The following is a 16972-nucleotide window of genomic DNA, read 5'->3' on the forward strand; positions in this document are numbered from 1 at the left end:
TTAACTAATAAATAGCCTATGGTTGACTGGAAACCTTACTGATAACATAAACAGTCAATTAATGCTTATTTTGTGTGTTGCATGTATTTATGTGCTGTATTCTTAAAGAGAGGTAGAGGAAAGAATGCTATTAAAATCATAAGGGGGATCCCTGGGTGGCGCAGCGGTTTGGTGCCTGCCTTTGGCCCAGGGCGCGATCCTGGAGACCTGGGATTAAATCCCACATCGGGCTCCCGGTGCATGGAGCCTGCTTCTCCCTCTGCCTGTGTCTTTGCCTCTCTCTCTCTCTATCATAAATAAATAAAAATTTAAAAAAATTAAAAAAAATCATAAGGAAGAGAAAATGGGACAAATGGGAAAAGAATTCCACATGTAAGTGCATCTGTACGGCTCAGACTTGTGTTGTTCTAAGGCCGGCTGTATAACTGACAGCCTGGACTTTGAGGCTAGAGTCTGAAGCATGAGACAGTGTTGTAGGTCTGAATCCTTAGCCCCTGCAATCTGATACTGTCGCTGAGTAGGTAGTGTCTGAATTGAGTTTAATCATAGGACACACAGCTGGCATCCAGAGCATTGTCTTTTGACATAAGGACTCCTCCCCACCTCACCCCTGCCCAATTCTCAACCAAACACACATTGGAATTTGTGCCAGAATCAAAGACCAGCAAACTCCCCAGAATGATGGCTGAGTTGGTGCACTGCTTCCTGGTTTGTGTTCACAGATCTGGGGAGACTAAGAAGAGGCAAGGAGCCCTGACATTGTGCACATGTATGGATGACATTTGCTGGAGGGTGGCACTCACCTGGTGGGAGACATCAGTGAGTGCCTTTTGAACTGCCCTCCTTAGAGCAGAGTGGCCAGTGGCGATGTCAGAGCAAAGCCAAGTCTTTTTCCTGGGGAGGTGTAGATACCAGGTCCCTAAGGATCCCCAAGTGTCTCATCACACCTGGAATAGGAGTTAAAGAGCTAAATTTTGCTATTTTGCTCATTATGGATTAAAAAAATATTTTATTTATTTGAGAGAGAGAGAGAAGGAGGGAGTGCTCGAGCAGTGGGGTAGAGATAGAGGGAGAAGCAGGCTCCCCACTGAGCAGGGAGCCTGACATGGGGCTCGATCCCAGGACCCTGGGATCTTGACCTGAGCTGAAGGCAGATGCTTCACCAACTGAGCCACCCAGGTGCCCCTTACTCATTATGTATATTTTTTACATTGATTTTGATTTTCAATGCTATATAATAGCATTGAAATATTATTTATCTTGATAACTGCATTTTAAAATTAAAATTTTGTGCCCAAGCTAGTGCCTCACTTGCCTCGCCCTAGTCCTGGTCTTGGCTGGGGTTTTGAAGTGTGAGTTACTAGAAGATATTAAGCTCAGGTTTGGAGAAAGTGTAAGCACCACTCTGCCTTGGGGTGTGGTACTGGACTTCAAGGCTCCTTTATGGTTCAGTTTGGTTGCATTCTGAAAAACACTACACACTTTCCTTGGAACAGCCCCTGTCCCAGGTGCTGGGAATACAGATAAACACATATCTTGGTCCTTCCTCTAAAGATTAATATCTAGTGGGAGTAGGGTGGGAAGCATGCCAGTACCATGTGGTAGGTGTGCTGCCAGAGGTAGCCCAAGTGATGTGGAAAATAAAGAGATCCCAAACCCAGCTTTCAGGAGTCTGAGGGGGGTCACAATCCTATAGGAATTCACCGGTACACTTGAAGGATGAGCTGGTATTGAGCAGGCCTCAGGAAGAGGGAACAGTGTGATCAGATACAGAGGCAAGAACTTACATGGTAGAGCAGGAAATTATAAGTAGTTCCACATTGCCGAAGGATATACTTTGGGCAGAGGTGTAGTCATGAATAATAAAGCTGGAGAGGTAAGTGGGAAAAGACCATGAGGAGCTTTGGAAACCCTATTAAGGAGCTCTGACTTTATCTTACATGTAAGAGGGGAGTTATTGAGGTCTTTGAAGCAGATGGGGAACAGGAGATCTACTAATATGAAGATTAAAGCTTTGCCTTAAATAACCTACCTGAAAAAATAGCATATAGGGTTTCCTTTTCTCTATATCCTGGCCAACATTTGTTCTCTCTGGGCTTTTTGATAAAAGCCATTGTTATAGGTGTGAAGTGATCTCTCCTTGTGTTTTGATTTGTATTTCCCTGATGATGAGTGATGTTGAGCATCTTTTCATGTACATATCAACCATCTGTATGTCTTTTTTGGAAAAATATCTATTTGGGTCTTTTGCCCATTTTAATATTGGATTATTCATTTTTCTGCTATTAAGTTGTATTAATTTTTTACATATATTTTGGATATCAGTCACTTATCAGATATTTGCTTTGTGAATATCTTCTCTCATGCTGCCTTTTCAATTTATTGATTGTTTGCTGTGCAGAAGCTCTTTACTGTACTGTCAGTTGTTTATTTTAGGTTTTGTTGCCTGTGCTTCTGTTGTCTTACCCAACAAATTGTTGCCAAAACTCATGTCAGGGATTTTTTTTCATGCATGTTTTTCTTTTCTAGGGGTTTATAGGTTCAGGTCTTACATTTAAATCTTTGATTTGTTTCAAGTTCATTTTCTTGAGTTGTATAATATAGCACTTCTAGGTATATATACAACAGAATTGAAATCAGAATCTTGGAGAGATATTTGCATACCCATGTTCACTGTAGCATGTTTGACAATAGTCATGAAAACAAAACTCCATCAACAGAGGAATGGATAAAGAACACACACACACAGAGGAATATTACTCAGCTATGACAAAGAAGGGAATCCTGCTATTTGCAACAACATAGATGGATCTTGAGGGCATCATGCTACCTGAGATAAGTCAAGCAGAGGAAGACAAATACTGTAGGATTATCACTTATGTGTGGAATATGAAAAAGCTGAATTTGTAAAGCAGAGAGTAGAATGGTGGTTAACAGGACCTGGGAATTGGGAAGATGGTATTTAAGTGTACAAACTTTCAACATGCAGATAAATAAATTATTGAGATTGAAAAGAAAAGGAAAAGAAAAAAAAAAGTGCAAAGACCACTGGTCTAAGTTTTAGTAACCTGGCCTGGGCTATACATTGGGTCATGTCAGGGGTCTTGAACTAGTTCTCCCTTTGGAACCTCAGTGTTGTCTTCTCTATAACAGAGGGGAGAGTATCAAGCATTGCAAGCATCCCCTAGAACATCTACCTGATGACATTTGGTACTACCTCAGGTTTCTCTTGAGAAAATAAGAATTCATCCTTACTACTCAGGGAAGTCTTTCCTTCAGAACACTGAAGCAGATTTCTGTTTCTGCTCTCTGCCCTGTGTTTCAAGCAAATCTCAGCCTGCTGGCGTAAATGACAAAGCCGGCAAAGCTCCTTCTCACTTGGTGCCTCTGCGTAAAGTATAGCATAGCATGCTTCTTTTTTTATTCTTTTTAATTCTTTATTCTTTTTGTCTTCTGTTTAAGAAACACATTTTTCTTTTTTTGAAATTTTAATCGCAGTATAGTAACATATGGTGTTATATTAGTTTCAGGTATGTGCCATAGGGATTCAACACTTCTGTTACTCATTGCTCATCATGATAAGTATGCTCTTCATCCGCATCACCTGTTTCCCCCCTCCTCCCATCTCTCTGCCTTCTGGTGACCAGTTTGTTCTCTAGAGGTGAAAGTCTGCTTTTTGGTTGGTCTCTCTTTTTTTCCCCCTCTGTTTGTTCTATTTCTTAAATTCCACATAGGAGTGATGTTCGTTGCTTATTCTTTCATCCCTCATGCTGTTACTACAAAATGGGTAGTAAAAGGGGTCCTGGAGGCTAAATATAGAGACAGAACCCTTGGAACCCTTATTTCTCTGTCTCCTCCATTAAAAGAATACCCTTTCAAACATTTCTCAGTGCCAGAAGTCTTTCTCAAGGGAAGGGAGCACAGCTCTGCTGTGTCCACAGGTATCCCTGATCACACCACTTCTTTCCTTTTGCATTCCTTCGTAAAGATGGCTGTCTGTGTTTTCATTGCAGAGCTCCTCTGACAAGCAGTCCATCCTGACCATCCTCCAGGTTCTTGGAGATCTGCTTTCAGTCGGTGAGTAAGAGGAGGCGGGGGCATGTGGCTGTGGTGTGTCCCAGAAACTGTATGGCCTCATGGTGGGGTTTGGATTGCTCCAGCTCAAGCTTTCTGTCAGAGACAGACTCATCAGCCCATATTTCTCATTGAGGTTAATAAGACCCAGAGTAAAGTGGGCTGGTTGTACTTCAGGTTTAGTCAAGGTTCTTCAGGCTTGTCACCCACTCTATAGTGACCCAAACTTAGGAGGAAATTTGGCTATGGCTGGTTATTCTATGCTATTTCTACCTGCATCTTCACATGGTATCCTACTCATCTATGGTGATCCCAAAATCCTCCAGTGGCTGTCGTCGGAGAGAGATAGCTCTCATGACCCTATCCCTTCCCCTTCCTCTATTCCCCCTCCATTGGCCCATTTAGAGAGCCAGGTATTGGCAACTTCCTAACATGTCTAGTGCAGATGGGAATATGAGGCAGGAACTGGTCTTGGCAGTGTGGTGAGCTATTACGTTTGCAGAGAAAAGATGACAGTTCACTACACTGGAATCAGCTAGTTAGCTGGGGCATGCCTCTGCTAGCTCACTTCAGTGTGAGGGTCCTGGAAATATACCTCCTTGGACATTTGAACATTTGCTCATTTCTGCATATGGCAGCCACATCGCATTAGGAATAAATATGAACACCAAACAGATAATACCAAAGTGAATGTTCCTCCTAAGCCACCGGGCCTCTGGTTATAGTTGCCAGGAGAAAGGGTCCTGGCATACTGAGGTTCTCCCATAGGCTCTGCCACCTTCAAATGTCAGGATGACTTCTCTGCAGCCTTCTGATTGCAGTACCCTCTGTAGGTGAAGCCACTTGTCTTCTGGGATGGTGCCTCCTTCAATTTGTCTAGAGATGCCTGGAACTTGTAATGAAACCTTGGAATTCTCCCTCTGATATAGGTGCTGATTACTACTCCTTTACTAGAGGATGTTCTTGTTCATTGGGATGAAAAAACCAGAGGGTCTTTTTTGCTGATAATATCCCACCCTACTGGCCACCTTGTTAGACCAACTGTGGCAGTGTGTGGAGAATCACTGGGGTCTCCTTCCAAGTTGAAATGAAATCATTGCTTTTGAGCTTGTCCTGGGGCAAGGTGGGGGAGGTCCCTGCTTGCAACTATTCTTGGGTGGGAAGATCAATATACCTTATCGTAGCTCCAGGCCCTTTTCAAAACTCCTGACATGGATGATTAGATGTCTGTTTCTTAAAGAAGCACTCTAGCCAGTTCCATAAAATTGCTATACCATCAATCAATTTTTCCAGATAAACTATCATCCCAATTCTGGTTACAGAGGATTCAAGCCTATACCAGAGGGGTACTGATATTCCCTCTTCCATTAAGGATATGATTCTAGGTAAGCCTCCATGCATATTTATGTACCCACATACACAAGTACACATACGTGCACTGAGACTCAACAGGTTCTCAGGAAAAGTGGATTCTGTTCATTTCAGCTGTTGCAGATGAACACACCTGGGCTCTTAAAGATGCCATTATTTTTCCATTTTGTAATCCTTTAACCTAAAAGCACAGATTTACACAGGTTGCTTCAGAAACCACACAATTTTGGTTTCTGAGGCCAATAAACTTACTCTGTCTCTGTCTGTGAGGTCTGCTTTCTGCTCTAGGAAATGAGGGTGATTATTTGGGGCCTTGCTCTCCTCTGCTCTCTCCCTCAGGCACAGACCGAAGGATTTGCTACATGGTCAGTAAGGGTGGCAGTGAGGCCCTTCTGCAGACCCTGGTGGACACAGCGAGGACAGCTTCTCCAGACTATGACATCCTCCTACCCCTCTTCCGACTGCTGGCCAAAGTTGGCCTACGAGGTACCCACACCCCTTAGACCTGAAGATGGCTGAAAAGGCACTTGTGGGGTTATTATCAGGAGAGCCATTTGGGAGACACTTTTGGGGAAGTGCAGGGAGGTCCTAGACGCTTTGGTGCTGGTGTCAAGACCAGCCCCATAAGAAAGATCATTTTATTGTCCTGGATGTCAGCAAATCCCAGGTACAGTGCTAGGGCAGGGCCCTGAGTGGGCATGGGCTACATGGGGCATGGAGCATATGGAAGACCAAGGGGAGATACTCCCAGGCAGTTCTGAATCACTTCAACAACAAACAGAATATTTCTACAAGAAGCATCTTGTGTGGAAGTTTGTTATATAAGTGCCTGAGTTTTCTGGGGCTGCCATAATGAATGATCACAAACTGGGTGGCTCAAAACAGCAGAAGTTTATTCTCTCACAGTTCTGGAGGCCGGAAAGTCTGAAATGAGGGTGTTGGCAGGGTTGGTTCCTTCTGGAGGCTGTGAAGGAGAATCTGTTCCTTGCCCCTCTGCTAGCTTCTGTGTTTCCAGCCAACCTTGGGTGTTTCTTGGCTTGTACACATGCTGCTTCAATTTCTACCTGCATCTTCACATGGTAACCTACTCTGTGTCCTCTCCTTCTTACAAGGACACTGGTCCCTGGATTTAGGGCCCATGCAAATCTGTGTGACCTCATCTCAACCAGTTAAATCTGCAAAGACCCTACTTCCAAATAAGATAATATTCTGAGGTTCCAGGTGGACATGAATATTGGGGGGTGAATTTTCAGTCTATTACTCTAAGTCACATGGAAGCAGAGCTTCCCTAGTAAAAGGGAAGATGGGGACCTAGACTGTTTCCACTTATGCTTCATAACTATTCTTTTTCCTCAGAGAAGACCTAGAAACAGCTTCCTAAAACCATAGAACGTCCTGGGGTGGTTGGTTGGCTCTGTCGGTTAAGTGGTCATGATCCCAGGGTCCTGGGATGAGGCCCTACGTTGGGCTCCCTGCTCAGTGGGGAGCCTGCTTCTGTAGTAGGCTCTGCAGCTCCCTGTGCTTGTGCTCTCTCCCTCTCTCAAATAAATAAATACAATCTTAAAAAAACAAAACCTTAGAACTTCTTGGCATGCAGTTTAAAAAGTCTGAGCACTCAGGATTCATGTAACCCTTGCAAACTCATCATAACAGTTAAGCTCCAATTGTGCACAGTCTCATCTAAGTCATAGTGGAGGAGCTCAGGTGCTGTGAAGTGTGGACCTGTCTTATTCCATGCAGGCAGTGGCATCTAAGGGTGCAAGAGTTCAGGGACACTCTGACCTTGCATTGTCTGGATCTCTGCTTTGAGTCCATTCAACACTCCACAAATAATGACTAAGACCCAAGCATTGACACACCTGTGTGGTGCATTCTAGACCAAACCAATACAACTCATTCATTGAATATTCAGGAGGTGTTTACTACATGCCTCCTGGGTCTGGGCACTGTGCTAGGCCTTGGAAACACTTGTGACCAACAAGGATTAGGGGCCCACTCTCATGGAATTTACATTCAAGTGGGGAAGGGCAGAAAGTGAATAATTCATTGGGTAATAGCAGAGGATGATAATTAGCTAGTAGCTGTGAGGGATAAAAAAGGGTGATGTTCCTCCAAGATGGTGTGGCCAAGGAAAGGTGAGATTTGAACCAACACTTGAAGGATGAAAAGAAGTCAGCAAAGCAAAGAGTGGCCAAGTGAACTTTAGAAAAAATCAAAAGACACCATGTCTACCCTGGTAGTAGACAGTATAGACTGAGAAAGTCAAATCCAAGCTTCTGCTCCGGCCCTGACACTAATGAGCTGTGTGCCCTTGGGCAACTTACTTACCTTTTCTGAACCCTTGGTCCTTCATATACAAAACAGAGTTATCAGTACTTAATTCTAGGGTTGCTGTAAGGATTAAGTGAGGTGGTATGTCACCTGTTTAGTATGTGGGGCCTGAGGCCTGACAAACAAGAGTCATGAAGTTTCTTTCATAGGAGAGAGGGAGAGATGAGGGGTGTACCAGGACCCTGATTTCCAAGCTATAGACCTGGATATCACTAGTGGCATTATTATATCACCACAGCCTCTGCCATCACCAGATTGTAGCCCTCATTATTGCCATGCAGGCTGTGGGGGCTGACTCAAACAGAACAGAAATGAAGTTGGCTGCTCAGGAATGGAGCCTGATAAATGCTTCTGTTCTGGTGAAGGGGATGGGTCATATTCGTTTGGTCACCATCTCTTTCCTGGTGTCTTTTGGTCTAGAGGTGGATAGTGGTAAACCAGGTTTAAGATATTGTCTCTGTTTTACTCATTTCTACCTGCGACAAGCCTGATAGTGATTAAGGGAATTACAGATAGAATTTTGCTCTTACATATGTTCGAGTGTATATCTTTGAAAAGAGACATTTTCCTATATCACCCCCATACCACTATTACAAATCTAAGAAAATTAACAATGCATGTATAATTTATACTCATTTCAGTTTCTCTGAATGTTTCCCAATGGAGCAATACCAGATGTGTTCAAAGAAGGATCCAATCAAGTTCCACACATTGCATTTGAATGTTATGTACCTTAAGTATCTTATATTCCAGAACTGCTTTAAAGGGAGAAATTTATACCCTACTAAACTGTAGTTCATGTTTGAGAACAACCAGAAACATGCTTCCATACAGGGTGTATGAGTCATACCACCCAGAAGGCCTTGTGTAAATATTACTTGAGGAATGAATAGGCCCTATATATACCCTGCCTTAGCTCTTCTGAGCCATGTGGTTCCAATGGGGACACACTTAGTAGCATTTTCTGCTAGATACAAAAAATTGCATTGGCTATGATCATTCTCTTGCCTCTACCATCTTTGCTTTCCCATTCCTCATGTATTGTGCAGCCTTCAGAATTAATGTGAAATGCAGCTAAGATGGATTGACTTGTGTTCCTAGATAAAAAGTTTGGACAGAAGGCACTGGAATTGGAGGCACTTGATGTGACACTGATTCTGGCCAGGAAAAACCTGTCCCATAGCCAGAACCTCCTTCACTGTCTCTGGGCCCTGCGTGTGTTCGCCGCTAGTGGTAAGTGACTCGAACTGTGGCTCTCTGGGTAGCTTCCAGTCTTGGGCTGGGACACCTAGAAACCATTTAGGGTGTGGAGTTGGAAGGAAGGTATAGGTGGAGGATATATATTGTTCCAATAATATAAATAAGCCATGAGGGGCCTCATGTTCTAGAAGCTATAGAGGTAAGAAGTTCTTTCTTTGTCTTTTCCTCAGCCAGGTAGAACTCTTGAGCTCATTCCTCTAGTGAGATGTTGGAATTGTTTACCCTTCGGAACCACACATTGTAGTATTCTGGGCTTCTCTATTAATTACTACTACAGGGTGAAAAAGACCTATGGAAGGAGAGAACTTTGGGCTTTATTCAGGCCTTATCATATTCAAGGCATAGAGCAATGTCAAGAATGATCTTCACATCACAGATGTCCCCACAATGTCCCTAAAGTTGCCTGTTGATCACAGCATCCTTTACCAAAACATCCTTTACCTTGTTTTATCTCCCAGTGCTTCTCAACATAGTCCTTCAATTAACTAGATGCCTCATAGTACACAGGTTCATACTTATTCGCTGCCTCCTGATTTAGATTATTTCAGATTATCATAACAATCCTTTATTCAGATTTACCATTTTATAGCCAAGAAGAGGAAAATGAAGCTTGGAAGAGAGAAGTAATTGCTTGAGTTTATACAGACAAGTTTGGGGCTGAGTTTCTAACTCCAAAACTCATGTTTACTCTCCATATGGGGACACTTCCTATGAACAGATTAGATTCTGTATCTCCCATCTCACGTAGAATGAGCACAGACTTTATTTCCCTTTTCGGAGCCCCTTTCCTGCACAATGAAAGTGATGTAATGTTCTCTAGAGGAAAGAACATGGCTTAGAACCAGGAAGACCTGGCTTTGAACTTGATTTCATTTCTTGGGAGTCCTGTGGCATGGGCACATAGTGTGTTTACTTCAGTTTCTTCCTTTGTAAAATTATACTGGTAATATGAGCTCCTAGACTTAGATAGGATAAGTGAGATGATGTTCATGTATATGTTTGTCACATGGTAGCTGCTCAATTAGTCCTTTGAAATAATAGGAAGAGCACTCATAAGAGGAATGAGGAGGTGACTTTTCCCCCTAACTATCCTCAGAACTACTAAGATAATTAGTGGGGTCATATTTCATTGGTTAATTCCATTAATAACAATGGAGGACCCATAAAGAGAAAGTATGTTCAAGAAAACATGAGATAGGTCTTTGACTCCATGTTCAGAACCTCTCCCCACACTCATATATGTTGACCAGAAAATCAGAGAAATTTTGGGAGAGGCTGACAAGGTCTGTATAAACCCATCTTTAATTAAGGAAAACCCAAGTGAGGAGCTGTGGCTTTATGTAAAGGACAACTCTCATTAACAAGAAGCCAGAGGGTGTGCCACCATCCAGGGCTTGCCAGCAGTGTAAGATTTGAAGTATCTCATTTTAGTTTCCTAAAGAATAATTAGGCTGAATAATATACCTTTCTTATTATATATATATTAGTTATAAAGATCTGGAATTCCTTTTAGCAAGGATGTCTAAAAAATGTTGGGATTTGCCTGCAGATATGAGGAGGTGGCCATTTGTCTCATATTCTAAGGCTACATTTATTGTACCAATGAATTATTTCATAAGATATTTTAAAAATTGTACTACCACTCTCTATACATTGACTTCACTGATGAGAGGCAAGCAGAGTTCATGAAGCCTGTGGATTGATTGCTGTCTCTTTGGTGAATTGTTAGCCACTATTGAATGTTCCAGAAAGCTTTCTAAACAGCCTCTATCTGTGGAAGGAGTTGGCTGGAACCATAATGGGTCTGCCAAAGCCAATGAACCCTTCGGCAGCTCTCTCCTGGCCAGTGGGGATGTTGATGGAGCTGCCAGAGGTCTGACCCTGGGCAGGAAGCCAGCAAGGAAGAACTCAGGGAGGGGAGGGTTTCTTATTGTTTCAATCTTTCAGTTCCAAGTCTAAAGTCTTCCATGTTACAATCTGTGTTTCTAAAACTATATCCTCCCTAACTCTACTTAATACTAGAATTTTGCTGAATGATTTGCCAAGAGAGTGCTCCAGCATGTTTTCCCAGTTTAGAAATAAAGGACTGAGTTAGTAGCCATGAGAGTGGAAGATTGATGGGCAGGAGTAGAATGCCAAATCTCTGAATTTTGATTCAGGCAGTTACTGCCTGTACCAGCCTCAGGAGGGACATATGCACAGAGGATGTTCCAGGAACACACAGTCTCTGTAATCACTAAGACATCAGCCTCAGTCTCTCTCTGGTGGACTGTATTGGGATGAACTATATTCGAGCCCTCAGATTTCCACATATCCTTCTTTCCTGAGGCTTGGAGCAAGCCAGGATAAGCCTTCCTTGTGTCTCTCTCTTTTTTGCCCCCATGAACCCCTTGTTACCACTCATATTTCCTAGAACAAGGCTGGCCCAAAGCACAAGGTACTCCTTGTGGGCTCAGTTGCAGCACCCCATTGTGGTAGAGGAAAGAGATAAGAGAGTCACATGATAGAAAATCTTGTCTTTCCTTCTTTCACTGAAATTTCTGCCCCCTCCCAAAATAATTCCATTTTGTCTCTGTAGCTTCCCTTATTTTTTTGACATGATCAGAACTCTTCCTAAAGTAAGCTGATGGAGTGGGGAACTGGGGATGCTGCAGAGAGGCCAAGGCATCATTGGAGATGAGCGTGATACCCATAGTTTTTGGGTCCAAAATACAGATTGGAAGCCCCTGGCTGACCAGATATCCTTGTCTATTATTTTCCATCATTCAGATCTATGGCTCTTTTAAAAAAATAACCATCCAGTTAGGCAAAAAAGGCAAAAATTTCCCAGGCTAGTGATCTCTGATGAGGAAGAATTGATTCTTCCCTTGACATGCTAATAGATGGGGGCACAGTTAAGTCTTAGACTCAGTCATCGGAGATCCAGCTACGAAAGTTGTAGGGGAACTTGGAACCAGGGTACAAAAGAAAGGGGGTTGCCTTCTTTATTAGCTTGCCCCTTACAGTTTAAAGGAGTCAGCCCAAGTTGGACTAAACCTTAACCCATCCACCTATGACTTTTCTCCATTGTAAAGTCTCCCAATAGCAGAATGTGTCTAAGGGAGTATTTCATAGGATACTGGCAGTGTATATATGTGGGTATGCTCCTATGTGTACGTGAGTGTATGTGTGCATGAGTGTATGTATCATGTGGGAAGTTGATAGTGAGTGAAACCACTTGAATTGAAACCCAAAGACCTCCTTTCAGAAAAATCTTCTGCTTTGCACTTGCCTTGACTATTCTGAGTAAGAATACAATGGAGAAGTACATTGACCCATCAGGAATGAAACACATAATTTCATGGCTTGGGTCCCCTTTAAGAAGATAGTTTGAAAAGATAATGGATGCTTTGCACATGATCTTTGCTTCCAAGTCAAGGATGAAAAACCCATAAAGTTTCTCTGCTTTTAAGTGGCCTGTGGCAAGGAAGATGATGGAACTCCCCTATCTTTCTGGCCTACTCTGTAATGCTGGAAATAATTCTGATTCAGATGGTTCAATGACTACTGTGATTTTATCTTTCTCAGTTACCACGGGAGCCATGCTGGGAATAAATGGAGCAATGGAACTGCTTTTCAAGGTTATCACCCCTTATACGCAGAAGCGCACCCGAATAATCAGGTACAGGGCACTTCTGTAGTGCTTTTTCCCTCTTTCTAATAGATGCAGAGATGGAGAAAGCCTCATGTATGTTCTCCTGATGCTTCCAGTTGAGTTGAGTGATGACTCTCTCTTGGAGATATGGTAAAATAACTATCCTATTTCAATGAGCATCTCCCCTGCCCCAGGCATCATTTCCCCTAATCCTCATGGTGACCCTGAAGGGGAATATTATTACCCTCATTTCAGATGAGGAAACCATGAGGAGAGAGCCTTATCCAAGGTCACAATCCTAAGAAATGGCAGAGCTGGGATTTGAACTCAAATTTTCCTGACTTAAAAGCCCATCTTTTTTTTTTTTTTCCCAAAGTCTTCAGGTAATTCAGCCCTTTTACTCATAGCAATTCTACATAGTTCTCGTGGCCCTTAAAAGATAGTCTGGAGATGAAAGGCTGAGGTGATGCTCCTCAGGGCATCTCTAGAAGCCAGCCAGTTAAATTTCTGGTATGAGATCCAGGCCTCAGCGTAGTCCATCATGGCTGCATGCTGCCTTTGAGATGTACCTTTATGATTGGAAAATGAAACTCAGCCACTCTCTCTAGCCCTGCTTGCTGCAATGGCGTGAATCACAAACTTAAACAGAGAAAAATGGTTAGACATGAGGAGATATTGGGAACCATTAAGATCCATCATTTATGGGAGTGACTCAGCGAGGACCTTGAAAGAATATTAGAAAGAATTCAGCCAATTTCTGAGATATATGGGGTCATTTGGCAAAGTAGCATTTCCATGCCCAGCCATGAGATTTTTCTGCATCTCAGCATCCATCTTAGACTCTTGTTCCAGCTGACTATTTTCTCTTGGGTCACCACTGTAATGCCATTATCATCCATCCTTACCTGTGGCTCTCCATGCCAGCAATTCCTAGAGTGAAATACATTCTATTTCAGTTAAAAAATTTCCTCTTCAAATATATCGAGAAGTACCGGATTAAACAAAGTTATGCAGATTGCTTTACAGTGAGACTTCTCTGGGCCATTGTACAGCCTGAACATGTCCAGGATATCCAGGACGGGTCTATAGTACACCATGTTCCAAACCTGATTTGGCCAGGGAACTGGTCTTATATGAAGACTATCTTTTTTGGGGGGAGTCAGTATTCTATGTTCACTTTAGAAACCTCTGGAGAGCAAGTGTACTGCAGGTGGGAGTCAATCTAATTCTACCAAGGCATTCTTAGCTAATAATACAGGACTTCAGAGTCACCAACTCAGTGACCAAAAGAAAAAAAAAAAAAAGATGAGCACTGTATTGTGCTTTAATTCCTCTTAAACTTCCATTTGTGTCCATTCAGATATGTATGATTCAGATTTGCGTGATGTTTATTGGTGCGGGTGGACCTTCACTGCGGATACCTGCAGTCTCAACACGTCCTTTGGTCATCAGCCTATGAACTTGTATCTTTCTACTCAAGTGACAAGACCTCCTCTAATCTGGCAGTGTTTCCATTTGTCTGTTTGGCAGCTCAGGAGTATGTGGTTGTCTCCCTGTCACTAAGTGAAAATCTGTGTGTTGTCTGCTGGGTCCATCCACATAGAAGTCTCACCCAGTTATCCCTTCTTGCCTTGTGGGTGCCATGCTCTTTGGAAGGCTGCCTAGAGAAGGCTCTAGGAAGTCTTCCCAGCCAAACTTGGTACTAGACTATTCCCTTCTGGGGCACTGATAGCTTTCATTATCTTCCTGTCTCAGGCTGAGCTGGGGCACAGTAAGCAGCAGTGCATAAAAGTCCCGTTCTTAGAGACTTATGTCACATTGCTCTGTCTCTTGCTATTCTGCTGCAAAGCAAGTTGAATTCAGGCACAGATCTGATCAAGGTACCATGGGAAAAACCAGGGATCCATGGGGGTTTGCAATGACAAAAAGAACCTTTCAGGGACCTCAGGCTGATTTCTGCATTTCTGGTCTGTTTGATAAATTTTGAGCATGATGATTTCCCCTTCTTGAGCCAAATGCCCAATTCAAACCAATCCTCCACAGAGAAGTATCTTCACCAACTACTACCATATGGATAGCATGGCCATGGCATTCTTTATGTGCCCTGCCCTGAGCTCTTAGCAGGTGTTATCCCATCTGATTCTTTCTTCTTCTCTGTGAGGTAGGTGCTATTACTGTTCCCAATTTTACAGGGAAAAAAATGGAAGCTGAAAGAAGTTAAGTGATTTGCTGGGATTTAAGTGGAAGAGCTGGGATTTAAACCCTGTCTGATACATGAGCTTTAGCTCTTAAAGCACCACTGGAGTGTCTTACACAGTTTATTTCCAGCACTTTATTTCGAAACCACCATATGTAAGACGACCATAAGCACTTAAAGTTTGTTTAAATTTTTGTTGCCGTCTAAATGGCTCATACTCGTGGAACAATTTGCTTAATGATAGGGGAGTCTTTCTCCTCCGTAGAATGGCTATTTTCTCTCAAAGGCTAAATAAATGTCTGCTCCTTCCATGTTTGGATTCTTTCCCACAGCTGCCTTGTTTTCTACCTTACTCCTAGCCCCCCTCCCATCAGCCAGGTAAGGACAAAGGCACTGAAATCTGGAGATCAGCATTGTAGCCCTCTTTCTAGTGGATTCCCTGGCAACTCATTTAACCTTTCTTCACTGAGCTTTCACATTCCTCAAAGTGTGAATGTCAAGTCCTACCTCCTGGGTTTGTTGTGGGCATTAAGAAATAATGTGTAAAAATCTCGTGAGCTTTGATGTGCCGTAATACTGTTAGCTGTTATTAATACAAATACTACTGGTTGCTTGTCTGGCTGCTTCAGATCCAGCAGCAGAGCCAGAGGAGAGAATGCTGATGAGACATTTCTGCCACTCTCACCTTCTCCCTTGAACTCCATCCCCACAAATAGTAACTAAGATGTACCCAAATGAGTTGTTTCAACTCCACCTGATGCCAGAACCTGTGATTTGAAGGGGTCTTCCAGGAAGGGGATGCAGTACCCATATCAGAGGACGTGAATAGCCCTCTGAATATCATCCTCCAAATGCTAGCAAGCTGTGGAAGGGTGGTTCTCAGCTGCCTTTGTGGGAGCAGATGCCCAGTGCCATCACTTTGACTCCTCCCTGCCCTGGAGATTAAACCTGCTCTACTTCTCCAGCACAAACCTAAAATTAGTTGTGCAGCTGTCCTCCAGTGAAGCCCTGTCTCCATATAGTACTCAGGGTGAGATTTATGACAGAAGCACTAACCACAGGCCTTCTAGAGAGAAGGGCCATGCAGAGCAGTGCCGCTAACCCTCTGTGGCCCTCTGCCAGTTTTCACTCCCAGGATGGTGGTGCTTCCTGGCCTTCCTCACTTCCCAAATGCCCACCATGCTGGCATAGTTTTCCTGCCATGTATTTGGCTTGTACCTGTTCTCTTATGACCATCACCCCAGCTGGAGCAATGTTCACTCCTACAGCCCTCTACCTGGTTTTCCCTGACTTCAGAGCAATGAAGAACCTGTCCCAGCCTCCATTCTATCCTTCGGTTCCTTCTCTCATCCTTCTTTCCAGCCTACCCCTCTCTCCCCACTTGTGGCATGCCCCAAAGGCAGAGTCCTGCCGGAGCTCCCTCCTCAGCACCTCCCTTGTCCTGGAATGGCACTGCTGCCTCACTGAAGGATAAAGCTTCACCCCATCATGGTGGCAGAGGTGATGGAGTTGTCGACCTAGGCCTCTCTTCAGCCCAGGCTGCTTTTTCAACCGTTCATCAGCATTCAAACCCCAATTAAACCCCAGTTCACAGAGCCGTCTGGTGGATGTGCGTCCTGAAGCCCAGATGCGGGCGGCCCTGCAAGGGGCTGGCCTCATGGCCTGCCTTCCTCTCTCTTGCTGCAGGAACACCAAGGCCCTCCCCACTGCCACTGACCCCATTGGTGCTGCAGGGAGGGTCGCCTGGCTGCTTACCCGCCTGCTCATCTGTTAAGTGGCTTTGGGCTGGTGGTTGCCTCTCTGTGGTGTTTGCTGAGCGTACCTGCAATGTTTTAGGCTAGACAAAAGCAGGACTGACTCAGATGCATCTGCAGGGTAGATGAGCAGACACAGAGGTGCCATAGGGAGGCTCCCGCCCTGCCCCTCACATAGTCCTCCCTCTGCTCCACCCAAAGACAAGGCCCCCAAGTCTGTATAGGGCCTGGGGAGAACTTCCAGAAGGGGGCAGGCTCTTACGCCCTCCTTAAGAACTCTCGAACTCTGCGCTGAGGTGTGGGGAGCAGTTTTTGGTGGGCGTAGAGATGTTGGTGTCATTTGATGTGCTG

At 43.8% G+C, this 16972-nt stretch overlaps 1 protein-coding gene across 4 annotated transcripts in view; it reads left to right on the forward strand.

The window, feature by feature from the left end:
- Positions 1-16972, forward strand: part of AGBL1 (AGBL carboxypeptidase 1) — a 697725-nt gene that overhangs the window by 52466 nt on the left and 628287 nt on the right. For all 4 annotated transcript variants that reach the window (XM_072737248.1, XM_026001309.2, XM_072737250.1 and 1 more), the window contains exons 2-5: positions 4014-4077; positions 5785-5931; positions 8878-9009; positions 12604-12697. In XM_072737248.1, the coding sequence (XP_072593349.1) occupies positions 4014-4077; positions 5785-5931; positions 8878-9009; positions 12604-12697 (437 nt within the window). The remainder of the gene's footprint in view (positions 1-4013; positions 4078-5784; positions 5932-8877; positions 9010-12603; positions 12698-16972) is intronic.

Source organism: Vulpes vulpes, chromosome 14 (genome assembly GCF_048418805.1).
Source record: "Vulpes vulpes isolate BD-2025 chromosome 14, VulVul3, whole genome shotgun sequence".
NCBI classification, from domain to species: domain Eukaryota; kingdom Metazoa; phylum Chordata; class Mammalia; order Carnivora; family Canidae; genus Vulpes; species Vulpes vulpes.